General features: G+C 49.2%; 1 protein-coding gene across 1 annotated transcript in view; it reads right to left on the bottom strand.

The window, feature by feature from the left end:
• The window catches only part of MYO10 (myosin X), a 593,993-nt gene that overhangs the window by 117,708 nt on the left and 457,935 nt on the right, over window positions 1–18,350 (bottom strand). The window contains exons 21-25 of the mRNA XM_086965266.1: window positions 18,160–18,274; window positions 15,087–15,193; window positions 6,235–6,513; window positions 5,738–5,783; window positions 778–1,671 (exon numbers count right to left, since the gene is read on the bottom strand). Coding sequence (XP_086821392.1) covers window positions 778–1,671; window positions 5,738–5,783; window positions 6,235–6,513; window positions 15,087–15,193; window positions 18,160–18,274 — 1,441 coding nt within the window. The remainder of the gene's footprint in view (window positions 1–777; window positions 1,672–5,737; window positions 5,784–6,234; window positions 6,514–15,086; window positions 15,194–18,159; window positions 18,275–18,350) is intronic.

Here is an 18,350-nt window from a genome sequence, read left to right as displayed (position 1 = left end):
CTTACTTTAGAAAGGATAAGAGGCTGAATAATAACAACCCATGCAGTGGGAGCTTGGAGATTTGTAATCATTTAACTATTTCCCTTGCATACGAATACTGGCTTTAAGAACATCCACTTGTTTAAACATGCATAATGTACATTTTAATTAAACTCGATTTTTTCAAGTGTTTGATGGGAGTATTGTGATTCTCCCTTTTTAAGGAACTATACCTTGTATATTAGGGTGAAAGAACATACATTCAGACAGAGCTCATTTGCAGTCTTACTTAAAAATATGCTCCTGCTTTGGTCTTCTGGTATCTTCGAATATTTTTTCTCCTCCTACTTTAACTGCTACCGCTTCTCTAATATGAGACCTCGCAGTGCTCCTGAAACTACGCTTCCCTATTAAACTGGGTCTGCATATGTAAAGAGCAGCTCAATTAAAAAGCAGAGAGATCTCTACTAACAAATATTTCATGAACAGCAGGATAACACAAAACACTTAAAATGAATGATGAAAGAGCTGATCTTGTTTCTATTTTGTAATCTCAGTGGGTGTGTTTTGTTGTCATAAATTATACTCCTTAACAAGTGTTATGATACCAGCTCAGCCAGTTTGTGCTTATGAGTATGATTAACAAAGAAGCAAAGATAATAAGAAAATGCATAAATCTTAACTTATCCTTTCATGCAACAACAGTAATTTTGCCAACAATCATTGAAATATCAACAGATATTACAAGAATCGACAGGCTACAGTAACCAATAAATACAACAAATAAAGAACGCTTACCGAAGACTGAGCTCCTTCCGAGCTAAACCTGTATGCTCCAGAACTGTTATACGTTCCTATTGAGCAGCGGTAGTCAGGAGACCACTGGCTGCTGAGGGAATTAGAAAAGGCCACACTGCTCCCAGAAGTGATGGCCCCATCTTCATAGTCCTCCTGGTCATAATCATAATCACCGTCAGGAGATATCAGATCCACAGTCAAAGGTGTTCGGCCAGGCATGTTTTCTGGCAAACAGTATGTTGGATCCCCATTTGAGGATTTATTGAGACTAACCAAGTCATGTCCTGGTGGGATATGCACTGAGTTGGCATCAGGAGAGCATGTTGGCACCACAGTATCATTCAAGTAAGGGTCTTCTTCAGAAGAATCATCACTTGTCCTAATGCCGCTAGTTCTCTGATCTGAGTGGCCATGCTCACTTGGGTTAGGTGAATCTTTAAATGCATCATCGTCAGCCCCAAAACCCTCATCCACCTCCTCCTCTGGATATGGCTGGCTAAAGTTAAAGTTAGGCTTTTCATGGCAGCCAATACCCGCGAGATCCATGGAAAAGGCAGGGTCGATGGAGATGGACCGTTCAATGTTCCGCACACACTCATCAATTTCGTCGAAGTTCAGCGACTCCAGGAATTCCTGGGCTGCACGGCAGGCCTCATCCTCGAGCCGCTTCAGCTCCTCATCGCGGAGCAACTGGAGTTTGTGCAAGGAGGACTCAGTGAGCGACTGCTCCTGCTGCTCCTTCATGCGCTGCAAGTCCTCGATCTCCTTCTCCAGCCGGAGGATCTCCTCCACCTGCTTGCTCTCCTTCTGCTTTTCCAGTTCTTGCTTTACTGCAGCTTGCTTCTGGGCCTCCAGCATGGCTGCCAGCTCCTGCTGCTTTTTTACTTCCTCAGCCTGCATTCAAACAAAGAAGAGATATTGAAGCTTTGACACTTACTCTGCATTTAAGTGAGGGCTTTGTTGCATCTATTTGCACTTCAATTGCTAACCATAACACCCAGCAAACTTCATTCCTTTTATTATTTTAAGTTAGATTAACTGTCTTTGAAGTACTTTAATAAAAGGTATGCTGAGTTAATCATTATAACAGTACTGCTCGTTGTTCTACTTTATCATCATAAATTGGAGCACCAAATGGGCTTAGAAGGTGGCTCCATGAATTCATAATAATCAAAAACTTCCTTCATTTATCCAAGGGTTTGTTACTTATGTAGATGATGCAGAAATTGCTATCATACCACCTGATAACCGCTGCATAGCCCAGTGAGACATAAAAATCAAACACTGATACAGGTAGAGTGAGTAAAAGCACACAGTTGCAGTAAACGGAATGGGTGCTGTGTTTCCATTAGTGTATCCTGGCTGGAGATCTGAGATGAAGCTTCCAGGGTTACCTGAGTTCTCCTGTTCTGCACACTTCAAAGAAAGAGTTGATTAAAAAATGCCCACCAGGCACATGTGCAGTGCATGTTTTACACCCACTGCAGCACACAGCTGTCTCTAGCTTTAACCCACCCTTTACTACTCTGACTATTATAGTTGTAAGTGTGTTTTTTATTTGATTTCCATTATTGTAAACTGAGAATTGCAGTGCAATGGTTCTCTTGCTATCAACACGTCATCTACTGTTCCCAAAGTCACAAAGTATCTGGGTCCAAACAGGCAACAAGTGTGGCATACGCCATCCTCGGGCATACCACACTCAGGCTATCCTTTCTGTGCCAAACCACGTTGTTCTGACTGTAGAGTGCATATCAAATGTTAAAAAACCTTCCCAGTGTGTGCAATTCCTTAGGCACACTACTAAATAGGACTCTAGTTCCAGGCTGGGCCCCCTCTAAAATTCCTCATTCCTCATTCCCCGTGTTCAGAAATTGTGACCTCCCAGAACGCTCAGCATCTCCTGTAGGGAAAAAAAGTGCGATGGACTTCTCAGGGACTCTACTGAAAAGTATTGGGCAATGTGGGCCATTTTGTTATAAGAATACAATGTATTTTACTTATTTTCGTACAGAGCTACTCTACCTTATAAATCTCAGTGTCACATGTATTAAAACAACATAAAAATAGAAGTTACAGGTAACAGATATTTTATGTAACTTATATCAAACAGTGTCCTAAACTAGCAATAGAAGTGATGAGATCAGAAGAACAGTGTAAGCAGGAAGGGAGTGCAAAGTGGTTGACTGGAAGAAGAAACAATGTTAGAAGGGAAGAAGGGAAAGTGGATCAACGGAAAAGGAGAGAAAGGGTGAGCAGTAGTCAAATTAACTCATCTGAAAAGAGTGTTTCCAGGCAGCGTGGAAGTTAGTGAATGGTAGATGTAGGGGAGAGAGGTGTTTGAGGAAGGAACAAAGAGGGAGGAGGAGTGGGTGAAAAAAAACCAGAATAAGGAGGTCAGGAGAGATGTATGGGCATTTTTACAAACAAGTGACTATGAGATGGTGGGTTCCAAGTTCAAGCAGTGTTTGAAGAGGAGGCTTTTCAGTTTTTTGGGGGGAATATGGGACATCTTTCTCCTCAGTAGGTCTTAAGGGAGCGTTTAAGGCAGCACTGACTACTCCATCAGCCGGACCAATTTTTAATTTCTGTTTGAACAGGAGAACAGTTTTCTGTTTAGCACAGGTTGTGTAATTGGGATCGCCAGTCAAGAGTGTGGCTTGGAGAATGATATCAAGCAGTGTTTGATCAATTCAAAGTGAAAAAAATGACCTTGAGGAGGCATTTGCTTCAGACTCCCTCCCTCCTTACTTTACGGCGATCCCATGTGTGGCGGGATTCTGGAGGTTCTCACTCTACAGTGTAGATTACCCCCATCAGAACATGGAATGCACCTGAGAGAATCTGCTGCCCGAGTATGGCCAGAGGAGTTTTGACTCACTACTTCAGTGACAAATGACGAGGGACCCCTCTTGCTTCAAAAGATGTTCACAATATGGACTATCTACTGGAGCATATGAGCTCTTGAGAAATTAAAAAAAAAAGTAAACCACCCAGGACAGATGTAGCAAGGAAAGAGGTTATACTTTTAGGAAGGGTAACGGGGTAGGAAAGACTGGGGAAAATATACATTCCAACTGGGTGGATTATCTAAAAGACTGGATCCTAAATTCCATAAAGCCAAGCTCAGAGACATGGGCCGAGAGACTATTTTTCCGCCCATTAACTGTTGAAAACCTTCAGGAGGAAGCAGGGGAGCTCCCAGGAGGGGGCATAGTCATAGCCGCTGTGCCCCTTTAAAGGTCAGAGCTATGGTCAACCCACATGCTGAAGGAGAGCATCTAAAATCAGGGAGCGCCACCTGGTATTGTTTATCACACTAGTGTGCATTAGTTGCAAGAGACGAACAACTGATCTCTACAACATGCTCAGTAACCCAAAATACTATCTTGTAAGTGCAGGAAGAGTGTTTTTTCACCGTCAGACCTGGCCATGGAAGGCTGGTTGGAAGAAAGCCATTGATCCGAGGTAAGACATAATGCAGAAGTGCTGGGAATTAGTAAATATATTACTTACTGTAATTCATTAATGCGTCTGGTTGGCATTGACTGCTCTCAATGCAATTACTTACTGCAGTAGCTCAAGAAACTGGGCTTGACAGAAAGCAAATACCAGTAAGCAATAAACAAGAAAATTAGATGCCCTCAAAGCGGACAAGCAGTGGTTCAGGGAGGAGCACTGTTTTCAAAAACTCTAGGCCGCTTGTTAGTATCAATAGGTTGTACAGGTTTAAAGAGGTTTGGCAGCTACAGTTTTTTTTTACTGAGAATCACATCTGCCTGCCACTGCCTGGAGTGCAGGCGGCCATTTTTCTTCAAACAAGAGCCCTGAAATGCATTTTGGTGAGTTATTCAAAATCTGAGGAAATGATTAACTCAAGTCTGTTTCCCAGTGGGTCTGAATTTGGCCCCAGACTGAAACTGCAGCCAGGGTCCTATACTAGGTGCTACAGGAAGAGAATCATGTAACAATGAGGAAAATGTCAGACAAGGAAACAGTCCCATTAAGTATTTGCAAATAGGTGTTACGCCCTATTTAAGAATATATATAAATAATAAATGCACGTATTCTAGAACAGCATAGACGATGTATTCTAAACAAAAGGCATTTACACTTTAGACCAAGGCAGAACAATCAATGAGCAGTAAATCTTGCACCCTATCAACAGCTCTGAAAATAGCTACTGAGCTTAAATCTTCCTTGGACTAAACTCTTACAATACCCCACCTATCATTGGAGGCACAACACATCACCTAAAAGATGGTAGACACAACCCTACCAGAAAACAAGGGTATCAGCTCAGCTAAATAAGGTAAGCTTTGCAATGACGGTGACTCCTGCACATCCAAACCAGGGACAACTTAAGGATTTTGGAGGCCCTCGGACAAACATATTTTGGAGTCCCTGTTTGGAATATTTTTGAATTTATGATCCAATTTCAACTCTTTCATGCCCTCTTTGGCCAGGTCACTGACACTGCACTGGTACACTGGTCCAAATTCTAAATGTGTTTACATCTAATATTGGGGATAGTGGGGTGTGTTGTCAATATTGTAACGCAGCAGTGGCTGTCTCATATTACTGCAAATAATCACTGTGACACCCTCCCATTACTCACTTGTGAGGTCCCGTTTTGATGAAAAAGAATCTTTTTTATGGATGTTGCATGAAACAAAAACAGATTCACTGCAAAGTCTGCAATAGACTGTCACACATCACCCACATTAACCATAAATTAAAGGAAAACGGTATTTAAAATAATCTGTTTAAGAATATCAGTGCAAGACTCTGCAGAACAGAGCTGGCTCTATCAGGGCCCCCTTGAAAGGCTGGGTCCCTGGGCTAGCGCCCACTTGGCCCATGCCTTACAACGTCTCTGCCTAAAACATGCTCTTTGTGTGCTTGTGGAAAGTATACATGCATTGCTGCAACAACAAAAAACAAGATAGCTGTGCTCTACCTGTTTTGCTAGAAGTTCAGCTTCCTGCCTCAATCGCTCTTTTTCTCTGAAAGAAAATAAAAAGATATGAAACAGTAAAAAAAAAGGCATGAAAAAAATGAAGACTGCAGATGTTTTGGTCGTGCAGGCTTAACTAGGTACTCATTTTAATAATCTTGCTTTTCGTGCAAATAATTCAAAGACAGGGTGGTGCGTGTTGTATTCTGCATAACTCTTTTTCATGGTAAGCGTCATAATAATAACTACTGTTATTATTACATTATAGCAACAACCATTGCATGGCACCAAGTAATGTGACCCTTAGTTATCACTCTTCGAAAGGGTTCTTTTTATCACCTTCCTAAGGATGAAAGGCTGAGTTGGCTCTGCCGTGATTCAAACATGCAAGTTACACAGATCTCTGCGGCAGGCCCCTGCCTCCCCTTGGCAGTCTGCCGGATAACAGAGTTAAATGCTCTAGGTTCATTGGTGTGCTCACAAACAGGATGATACCCTACCTTTCTTCTTCTTCTGCCTTCCGCCGCCTCTCCTCCTCTTCTCTCCGCCGCTCCTCCTCTTGCCTCCGCCGCTCCTCCTCTTGCCTCCGCCGCTCCTCCTCTTCTCTCCGCCTCACCTCCAGCAGCTGCTTGTAGAGGCGGCGGGCGGCACGGCCCCGCAGCTGCTTCTGGAAGGTGATGGCTGACCTCCGCAGCAGCAGGAACTTCCTCCGGCCCGAGGCGGCGCGCCAGTTCTTCTGGATCACCACCACATGGTGCAGGATCTTCCGGTACTGCTTCCTGCCAGGGGAAGGAAGGGCAGGGGTTAATATCGCCACCTCTAGTTCGACACGCCCTGGCAAGGAAAGAAGGGTCTCCTCTCCCGCCCTGCAGCCGTCAGTAAAGGGCGAGACCTCCACAGGCTGAGCGGCGGCCGAACGAATGGGCCGCACTTAGCACCGGCTCCGTCTCCGTCTCCCCTGACAGGGAGGTGCCTTTAAATCAGAGGCGGGCGGCGCTGCTGCAAGACAGCAGCAAAGTAATTACTCCCAGCAGGATGTCATTGGACGTCAAACAGGAGCCTTCTTCTCGCGGCGCCCCGCTCTGCGTGGACCGGCCTCATATGCACATGAAAGACCCGAGCTCATTATGCAGACAGCTATTGAACGGCCCGCTGTTGACTTATGGCGCGACCGGTCCTACCTCCACTCGCCATGCATAATGCATAGGTCCCCTCACGCCGATTACACGTCATGATTGTGCCCACTCGCCCTGTTTGGGGACCGGGTGTCTCCTTCACAGCTCTCCGCCCCTTAGGGGCAGGAGGGAGTCCAGACCTTCCCGGTGCCCCCTCTGCCTGTTTAGAAGATAACACTGCGTTAGGGAGCCCCCACCCCCATTATTCTTAAACTGACGAGGGCAGCCATTTCAGGGGGAGTCCTACACAGACTGGGTCTAGCTTGCATACTAATCGGCAATGAGCCGTTCATGACGTCCCGTTTTGTATTTGAATTGGCCTCCCTGCGGGCGGGCGCGTGCCCACTAGAGAGGTCTATTCAGACAAGGGAGAATAGAGGGGACATTGGCTTCGGCCCCTAAACACGGGGTCTAGCCAGGGCTTTCAAGACGGGAGCTCCGCCACTCTCCACCCATGCGACATGCAATTAAGCGGAGCCTCTCTCACAGTTAAGAATTTTAAAAGCCCTATCGTGTTAATGATCCTCTACCCGAAGGAGGGCGAAAGTCGACATTTAAAAGCCCCTCCCCCCTCCAAAGCGATTGAAGGATAAAACATTTTAGGTGGGTGTTGCAGGTTTCCAAAGGGGGCGACCCTATTGAAATCTATGGAATTGTGTTGCTCTTTGAGTAACCGAATGTCATTGAAAAGAGGGTCTGATGACAGCAAATTGAGGGTTTGTGCTTCGAGATTTGCAGAGGCCGCCGCACCCGCCCGTAGGGTGGGGGAGGCTCGAAGGCCGGCGCCATAACCCACGCGGTGCCAACAGGGGGATGGGAACTGGTTATGGGCGCCCCGAAGCGGCCAGAACCAGCGGAAACGGGGTGCGCACCAGCCACCCCAACAGGAAGTGACCTCGTGACCCGGGCGCCAATGGGGGCGACCAATGGTCAACCTTGCTACCTTTGAACCCCCCAATCAAAGGGGGGCTCACCTGAGACTCTCGAGGGGCTCAGGGGGATTTAAACACCGCCGCTCCCCCAGCAGAAGCACATCGTCTTGGAAGGAGCTGGAGGAGCGGCGCGACAACGACATCGTCTGAAGGACCGACTGCGGCAAGGGACGACGAAGGACTGCCGAAGCAGAAGGACGACTCCGTAGAACAGCGCGCCTCACAGGTCTCCCGCCCAGCTCCCCGAAATCCTGACGCCGGTGGTTTGAAGCAACCAAGAAGGAAGACGAGCTCGGCGGCCCCAGCCGAGCTCCAGCGCGGTAAGCGACCGTTCCGTTCTGAGCGCGCATTGGGCCGCTGTAACACACGGACGACATCCACGGGCTAGGAAGCGCAAAGGGGGTCCGGAATTCCTTTCCGACCCAGCGGCGCAGGTATCAGCCCGCAGCAACCAGGCCTAGGGCCGAGCGACACGACCCAGCGGCGCAGAGGGCAGCCCGCTCAAGACAACTCCTCGCGGCCGGAGCGAGCCACACCTCCCCGCCGATCACGTGGGCGAACACGCCGCGCAGTGCAGAAGCGCCGGCTCGGCATCATCGGACCCCTCGCCGCCACTCAAAACCTCACGCATCAGGCGGAGCTGACCCAAAAAGAGGGCACAGCGTGCTCAGGGCCAACCGACGGCCTGACGCAGAAGCAGGGGGCGGTGGGCAACATGGCTGAAGATCAGCCAGACGAGATGGCGGAAGTTCTGAAAAGAATCCGCGAGATATCGGCAGTGCACGGCGACGGCTGGCTCCAACCGCACTTGGCCAAGGGAAAGGAGAATAGGCCGGACGGCCAGACGGAGGAAGAAGCGGGCCCTTCGGCACCCAAAAGGCCCAAGACCACGCCAAGGAAGAAAACCGCCAAGAGGAACCCCCCCAAAAAAGGTGCGCCAGAAGCATCCGCCGCCGAGATTGGACGACAACAAGCGGGGCGAGACGACCAACGGAGCAGCTAATGGTGAGCATATAGCAGCTAATGGTGAGCATATTAGTACCATTGTAAAAGAGTGCTTGAAATCGCTGGCGCCGGCATTGCTGAACGGCTCAGGGCAAGGGGCTGCGGGTTCTAGGGAACAGCGCGCGGAAGAAGCAGGGGGTTTAACATGGCATATGATTGATCCAGGGTGGGCCCGGCAGACAAGGGTACATGAGCAGGTGGGCCTGTCCGCACAAGGTGATCAGGTTTCCCCGCTACCTGGGTGGGGGTACAATACCGGGTCCGGTAGCCCAGGGTCGGGGGGGCCAGGCACTGATCTGTACGCCAGGCCATCCCCCGGGCCTGCCTCCTTGACGACGAAAGCCACGGGGCTCGCGTGCCTGATTCCTCTCGCAGTAAAGGAGAGGATATGGCGCAAGGAGTTCATAGATATATTTTCGCTCCTTGAAATACAACTGGAGGGCCTTGACCTGACCACATGCGATAGGAAAGAGGATGACAAAAGGGAGAGGCGCGGGGCCAGAAAGGAGCGGAATTTCGAGAATTGGCTAGACGCTTTCAGGATCATGGCGTGTATCATAGTAGAGAGGTTCCCCCATTGCGCAGCTGACTTATGGTTGTACGAGGCTAACATACACTTAGCACAGAGGCAATTCCCCGGGGATGCATGGCTCGAATATGATAAGGGGTTCAGATTAAAGATGCAGAGGCACCCAGAAATGGAATGGAATGAGGAAGACGTGTCAGGTTTTATTCATAAAATGCTCTCGGCCAAAGAAGTGAAAGCCTGGACGGGCAAATATGATCAGTCCTTTCGGAATTCCTCCCATAAGGGGAAGAACAAAAACTACCAAAAGTATGCCTCGGGGAGATCTAACTCCCCCCCTGCGATCAAGGCAATATGCTGGAGATACGATGCGGGGGACTGTTCATGGGGCTCCTCGTGCAAATTCCAGCACGCATGCTCGAGCTGCGGGGGTAGACACGCCGCAGTGGCGTGCAAAGGCTCCAAGCGCGAGTCGAAAAGCGAAAAGAAAGAGAAACACAAGAAGCACTAGCCCAAAGGCTGGTGGGGGCGGGGCCCTAGTGGACATTCAACATTGCCAGCTGGCTAGGTCCCCCATTAATACGCAACAGCTGCGCAGACTAGCAAACAGGTACCCGAACAAAGCGGACGCCAGGGCACTGGTTGAGGGGTTTGAGGACGGTTTCACCATCCCATTTCAAGGTCCGCTGCCATTGGCAGGAGCGAATAACTTGCAATCAGCGAGGCAACATCCCCGGGTAGTGAGCGCAAAGATAGAAAAGGAGAGGAGCTTGGGTAGAATCGAGGGCCCCCTTCCTAGGGAACTACACGCAGGAATAGTCGTCTCCCCACTGGGAGTGGTCCCCAAGAAGGAGAAGGGTCAATTTAGGCTGATACACCACTTGTCATACCCCGAAGGGGCGTCCGTGAACGATGGCATTGACCCGGGAGCATGCTCGGTTGGGTACGCATCTGTAGACGACGCGATCGCACTAGTCAAAGCGTCAGGTAAGGGAGCTCTCATGGCCAAGGCGGACATTGAATCCGCCTTTCGCTTATTGCCAGTTCATCCCACCAGTTTCCATCTGCTGGGCTTCCAATGGGAAGGGGACATGTATGTCGACAAGGCCATGCCCATGGGTTGTGCCATATCATGCGCCTACTTTGAGCAATTCGCGACCTTTCTGGAATGGGCCCTTCATGACATACACCAAGGGGGCGGGAAGCTCCACTACCTGGATGATTTCCTGTTTACAGGCCCGGCAGGATCCACAATGTGTGCCAGTACGTTGGCAGCATTCGAGGCCTTGGCGGAAACACTCGGGGTCCCCCTAGCAAAAGATAAGACGACGGGCCCAACAACGAGACTAACGTTCCTGGGCATCGAACTGGACTCCACGGAGGGGACCGCCCGGCTCCCCCTGGATAAAGTACTGGAATTCAGGGGAGAAATTGCCAAGCTGCGGGGCCGGCGCAAGGCCACCCTCAGGGATATCCAAGGGGTGATAGGTAGACTGAACTTTGCGGCTAGGGTCATACCGCCCGCGAGGGTCTTTTCCAGGCGCCTGACCGCGCTGACAGCTGGCGTTACCCACAAACACCATCACATCCGGCTGAGCAAGGGTGTGAGGCAGGATTTACAAGTATGGGACGAATTCCTGCAGGACTTCAATGGTGTGCTGATCTGGAAAAGAGGGTGGGTGACCGCTGAGCAGTTGGCCCTTTACACGGACTCAGCTGGGAGCCTGGGCTTTGGGGCGGTCCTGGGGAACAGATGGTGCGCCAGCCAGTGGCCAGACAGGTGGCATGCGCAGGGGCTCACAAAGAACATCACCTTCCTCGAACTGTTCCCAATAATAGTGGCTTTGACGGTATGGAAAGAAGAGATAAGGAACCTGAAACTGACCTTATGGTCGGATAACAAGGGGGTAGTGCAGGCCATTAACAGAGGCGCAGCGAGATGCCCGGACATGTTGAGGCTAATGCGAGAGTTGGTTAAATTGCAGCTCGAAGGGAACCTGGAGCTAAAGGCTCGACACGTGCCAGGGGCAGAGAACACAGTTGCAGACGCGCTATCCCGGTCTCAGATGAAGCGGTTCAGGCAACTAGTACCCGGGGCGGACGAGGAGATGACCCCCTTCCCGCCATACCTGTGGGACCTGGGGGGGTTGACTTGTCCAGACTAATAGGGCACTCGCTCACCTCGGAGGCGCACAGGAGATACAGGAAATACGCGGCCACGGTAATGAGAATTGGGGGCATAGAGTCACTGGAGGACAAAGCAAAGGCACGCACAGCAGTGGAGAAGTTTGTGCAATGGGCATTCGACACAAAGAAAACAAGGTCTTGGGCCCAAGCGCACCTGTCCGCCATTGCCCACTTTGCCAAGCTCTACACAGGCGAGGACCCCACGGCGTCGGTCTACCTAAAAGCAGCCTTGAAAGGCTGGAGAAGGGTTGAGGGAACCAAGAAGGACAGCAGGCGCCCTATTGACTTCGGCAAACTGGGGCAGCTACTGAACGCCCTAACCAGCGTCGTCGCAGACAAATATGAGCGGCTACTCTTCGGCGCAGCCTTCACCACGGCTTTCTTTGGAGCATTTCGGGTAAGCGAGATAGTTGCTCCCAACAAAGCAGGCCCGGCACAGCGTTGCCTGCAAGCGAGGGACATCAAGCCGATGGTAAGAATGGTGGAGCTCACGCTTAGGCAATCCAAAACAGACAAGGCACGAAAGGGGACGACGATACGCCTACATTGTATCCGTGAGGCGGGCCTTTGCGCAGTGTGTTGGCTATTTAGGTACATGGCGGCCCGCCCGGCGGGCGAGGGTCCCCTCTTTATACATCAGGATGGAAGGAACTTGAGCAGGTTCCAGTTCACAGCAGTGATGCGCCGGGGCCTCAGTAAGGCCGGGTTCCAGGCAACATCATTTGCCCCGCACTCCTTCAGGATCGGGGCGGCGACCTCGGCATCGCAGCACGGCATGCCAGAGGACAGGATCCGGGCCGTGGGCAGATGGCGTTCCAGGGCCTACAAGTCATACATTCACCCACATCTCATGTAAAAAAAACAAAAAAACAAAAAAAAAAAAAATGGGGGACGAGGGGTAGTGGGGGGGGGGGAGCAGCCGCCTTGGGATGCCGCACGGCAGGGTTTCTTGCCCTCCCTCGACCACACCCGGTGCGCAGAAAGCCACCTTAACGGAACATTTTCTCTCGACAGGGGGACGCCCGCAGCTTGTCTGGGTGGTGGGGCACTCATTCGTATCCAGAATGGAGTCCTGGTGGCGGCGAGTGGGGCACAAAGCAAGCAGACCCAAGGCGACATACATCCGCTGGATCGGACGGCCAGGCATGAGATGGGAGCAATTACTACCGACCCTCGACGGCCTTATGGCAGACTCAGCTTGGCTTCCAGATGTACTGATCATACATCTCGGGGGGGAATGACCTAACACGGTTGGGCCGCAAGGCGGTGGGCCAAGCCATCCAGAAGGATCTCACAAAAGCGGCGGCGTGGCTGGGGACCACAACCGTGGCCTGGTCGGAGATGATCAGCAGGAGTCACTGGCAGGGTGCCGACTCCAACAAAGCGGTGGATAACGCAAGGCGCAAGTTGAACATCGCCATGCACAAGTTTTGCGCGACCAATGGCCTGGAATCAATCCGGCACGGCCTCATCCACCCGGGCCGCCCGGAGCTATACGGACAAGATGGGGTGCATCTGTCCGACAAAGGAATGGAGGTGTTCTGGAACAACTTGTGGGGCGCGATGGCGCTCGCTGGTTGTCTTTAAAAAAAAAAAAAAAAAGGGGGGTGTAGGTAGCCACGAAGTAAGGGGCAAGGGGGGGAGCCGCAGAAAGACGTGAGCCTCCCTGCGGCGTGGCGGAAATCCTACAATCGTTGGCTAACCAAACACACCGGTGGGCGGTGTGTAGGAGGAGGGCCACTCACTTTTCAATGCCGCACGGCAGGGTGACGTGGCCGCACAAAGGAGGGGAGGAACAGATGGAGACGGCACTCGCGGCCCAGACCCGGCCGGACGGCAGGGCGCAAATGGTAGCGAGCTGGGGACCTAACTCCAGGCAGAGAAGCTCCCCTCCATGACACCCAAAAGGGGTGTGGCCAACCAACCACTGGGACACCAGTAAACTGACTAAGAACTGGTTGTACACAAGTGCCATTTACGAACTGATGGGTGCACTAAAGACAGGCACCTGTACCAGAGGAAGGTGCCATAATCTGTAATGTGATGTGCACGATTGATGACTGGAGTTCGCAAATGAAGATTGTACAACCAGTATGTTATTAATCTGTTATTAATATGGTTATTAATAATCATTATTGATATTAATAAATCTGCGGCCAACAATGACCACCACTAAGAACTGCGATTGTTGGCTGACATTATTTCCTAGTAAGCGACGGAGAAGGTATACAGAATGGAGACCGGCAAGTAAGTATATATTGGTGACCCACTGAGTAGGCACATGCGAGGGTTATTGCAGAGGCCGCCGCACCCGCCCGTAGGGTGGGGGGAGGCTCGAAGGCCGGCGCCATAACCCACGCGGTGCCAACAGGGGGATGGGAACTGGTTATGGGCGCCCCGAAGCGGCCAGAACCAGCGGAAACGGGGTGCGCACCAGCCACCCCAACAGGAAGTGACCTCGTGACCCGGGCGCCAATGGGGGCGACCAATGGTCAACCTTGCTACCTTTGAACCCCCCAATCAAAGGGGGGCTCACCTGAGACTCTCGAGGGGCTCAGGGGGATTTAAACACCGCCGCTCCCCCAGCAGAAGCACATCGTCTTGGAAGGAGCTGGAGGAGCGGCGCGACAACGACATCGTCTGAAGCCCACCCACCCACACCTGAGGAACAGCAGAGTCGCAGTGCTGGATAGTGGGAAAGGCGTAGCGGAAATCCTACAATCGTTGGCTAACCAAACACACCGGTGGGCGGTGTGTAGGAGGAGGGCCACTCACTTTTCAATGCCGCACGGCAGGGTGACGTGGCCGCACAAAGGAGGGGAGGAACAGATGGAGACGGCACTCGCGGCCCAGACCCGGCCGGACGGCAGGGCGCAAATGGTAGCGAGCTGGGGACCTAACTCCAGGCAGAGAAGCTCCCCTCCATGACACCCAAAAGGGGTGTGGCCAACCAACCACTGGGACACCAGTAAACTGACTAAGAACTGGTTGTACACAAGTGCCATTTACGAACTGATGGGTGCACTAAAGACAGGCACCTGTACCAGAGGAAGGTGCCATAATCTGTAATGTGATGTGCACGATTGATGACTGGAGTTCGCAAATGAAGATTGTACAACCAGTATGTTATTAATATGTTATTAATCTGTTATTAATATGGTTATTAATAATCATTATTGATATTAATAAATCTGCGGCCAACAATGACCACCACTAAGAACTGCGATTGTTGGCTGACATTATTTCCTAGTAAGCGACGGAGAAGGTATACAGAATGGAGACCGGCAAGTAAGTATATATTGGTGACCCACTGAGTAGGCACATGCGAGGGTTATGGGCAGATTACGCGCAAAAACATGAAGTTATTTGCCTACGATCGCCCAAGGCAGTCGAGTAGAGAAACCATGACAGAAAACAGGTTTTAGGATTGCAGTTTTCAACTTGCCCCAAAGATGCATCTTCCCCTAAGGTTTAGAGTTCAAAGCTCAATTGTCCTGATTTAATAGAAAGCTCTAGGGACTGTTTACCTTGCCACATAGCCCAATATATGCGCTTGGATCAACATGGCCGCTCTGTACACCTCCACTTCACGCTGCTTCTCCAGTTTGTGCTCTAGTGACTCTCGAATAAACACCTGCACAGAAAAAGTTTAAGTGGAAAGACATCAGCGCTGCACAAGAGCAATTTTACATTTTAATAGCATTCTACGTGGCTTGCGCATTGATTTGACCCATGGAGAAATGTAACAAGACACAATATGTGGAAAATGAAGATCTTTAATACAGTGCAGGTTCCTCTTATAGCAAACTCCATCTTAGTATTGTGGCCTGAAGGACAATAGCACTTCAAGGAACTTATGAAGAAGTTAAGAGATCTGTAGTGGCTGCATGTTCAATAGATCAATACTAAATTATAGGAAAAATGTGTTTTTGTGAGTAGGACCAACGCATATAGGAACTATAGGAGTATTAATATAGAGGTCCTATGAGGCAAATCTCGAGTTGTAGCGCAGCAGGACTTTGCCACTCAGTGAAAGTAGTAAAACCATGTACAACAGTGTGAGAAAATTTCAACCACTAATTTTTGTAGGTATTGCAGCTCTACCTTTGAGTTGTTTACTGCACAGTTCTATGAGTAGGTCATGCAAACCGGTTGACTAGAAACACGATCACAAAGCGCAGTTCTCCACACGCCCTTGCACTTTCTAGCATGTACCTCAACAGCCCATCTCCTCGGGAATGTCTGCTCACAGGTATAACAAAAATCACATCAAATGAGGACTAGTAAGTAGGAAGAACTCAGTATTACCATTCAGAACATATAATACCAAGATAACAAGATCTAACTCCACTGTGTTGGTACCAAAAAGAATAAGTCTTGGTAAAGGCAATATGTTCCCTTTAAAGGGATACTTTTCTATTTAGCAGCTGAAACAGCTGGCGTCCAAATCGGATACGTAGCCCTAAAACAAGACAACTGAGATTAAAATGAAATACAAAAGGGCAGGTGTTTTCTATTAAGGCTTAAGAGGAATTCATTGATTTTCCACTCGCCCGAAAGAGACCACTACGTATTCAGGCTATCAATTAACTGTTCCTCCTGTCTATACAAGTTAAACCTCCACTTTCATACCTCCTGACCCCATCTCCACAGCTTTGTCATCCTCATTCAGTCTTTTTAACTATTTCTCCCCTTACCCTTTCTCTTTCTTGTTTCCCTTCCTCTCCTTCTGTGATGGGGTAGTTGACTAGTCGTAAGTGGCTTAAAGTCAAATATTAATGCTTTAACAATTACACAGAAAAGTATCTAAAAAAATATTTGTCTCCCAGAGAATGAGTTGGAACACTGCAATGTACCTGCACAAGTGTGACGGACAATCAGTGGATACATATAAGGGAGACAATCACAAGGGAGCTGCAGACAATCAGTGGATACATATAAGGGAGACAATCACAAGGGAGCTGCAGACAATCAGTGGATACATATAAGGGAGACAATCACAAGGAGCTGCAGACAATCAGTGGATACATATAAGGGAGACAATCACAAGGGAGCTGCAGACAATCAGTGGATACATATAAGGGAGACAATCACAAGGAGCTGCAGACAATCAGTGGATACATATAAGGGAGACAATCACAAGGGAGCTGCAGACAATCAGTGGATACATATAAGGGAGACAATCACAAGGGAGCTGCAGACAATCAGTGGATACATATAAGGGAGACAATCACAAGGGAGCTGCAGACAATCAGTGGAGACATATAAGGGAGACAATCACAAGGAAACTACACAGATAGATTTGAAAAAAATTGGACAGAGAAAGGGTGGGGACCAATCTGCATCTCAGCGGATGTTCCTCCATAAGAGTGGAGGAGAGCCGCCACCCCCCACACTGCTGCGCAGAAAGTGTGATGGTAAATATTTGTATTATCATTTTATTTTTTACTTTCTGCCAGAAAATGGAGTGTGGGGACGGAGCCAGTTCATCACTGCTGCTGATTGGCAGCAGTGAGGAGTGGCCACTTCCGTTAGAAGTGCGCGTGTTGGTTTGGCAGGCTAACTTGCTAAGGCCAAGCAGACAGGCGCAATTCAACCTTCTCCAACCCAGCTGTCTTAGACAGTTGGGTTGGAGAGCAGACACAAGCCTCCAGTGCCTTTCGGAGTGGAGAGCCAGCCTGCTCCAGCCAATCCAGACGCTTCGCTCATGCCGTTTATGGCATTAGAGCAGCGTCTTGATTGGCTATGGGTGTTTGCTGTGGGACCTCGCACTCAGACTGGAGTCTGGAGCCAGGAACATGGAGGACGTGCAGTGTAAGGTAAGTGAAGAATTTTTTTTTGTAAACTTTTTTATGTACCCCTCCGTTTTAAAAACTCCCCAACTGCCACTGTTGCATATAGGTAGAGTAGATCAGCTATGAGATGACAGAAGAGGAAAGGGAAGACGTTGGTGGCCAAATGCAAAAAGCCAGGGGAGATTAAAAATTGATGAGGGAGCTCAGGCATTTTATACCATACCGGTGTTCAAAATAGGACCCCAAACACAACTTACTACAGCAGGAATGCTGAGGGAGACGCTACGCTAAGTGTCAATAAGTACTTGCCTCTTTATTTATCAACCATATCACTATCATCAGCATTATCTAAAGACATGCGACCTCAATGATGCACTCCATCGAATGTGAATTATTGCTGTTCTACCACTTTTGTTGGCGCATTACAAAAATGTACCCTTGCTTGCATGTTTTTATTTCTTCATTCATTTGTGCGGAATCAAAGCACATAGCAAGATTTGTTTGCTGGGCTTTATATTCCTAAATTAGCTAAATGTGTAGAGTTGTTGTCAAAGTCTAGCATTTGTTAAATGTCTTTTGGTGCTACGTAAATGAGAAGAAAACTCACAGCACCATTATTAGCTCTAATAATTTGCAACTCAATAAGCAGAACAGGTACGAAAGGTTTCTGGATCCACCTCAATATACCACTAACATTAGAGGAGTAATACATGGCAGTGGAGCTGCAGTGGTAATCATACGCAATCACACCTCTCAATAAGAATTCAATTGAGATACAGACCAACCACTGTCATTGGGCCTTTACCTTGGACTTCCCTAGTTGCCACTCCAGAGTGGTGCTGTCGTACAGGTAGAGTAGTGCAGCACACCGCCCTCTTGCATCTTCAGGAAGTGCCAGGTTCTTCGTAAGCATTTTATATCTAACCAGACAGAAAAAGATAGCAGTCAGAAAACTTTAATATTATAGCCATTACTTTCAGAATCGTAGCAACAAGG

The sequence above is a fragment of the Lissotriton vulgaris genome, chromosome 4_1, assembly GCF_964263255.1.
Source record: "Lissotriton vulgaris chromosome 4_1, aLisVul1.2, whole genome shotgun sequence".
NCBI classification, from domain to species: Eukaryota; Metazoa; Chordata; class Amphibia; order Caudata; family Salamandridae; genus Lissotriton; species Lissotriton vulgaris.
Note: the sequence above shows the minus strand (reverse complement) of the source record. Positions and strands in the feature narration are given on the sequence as shown.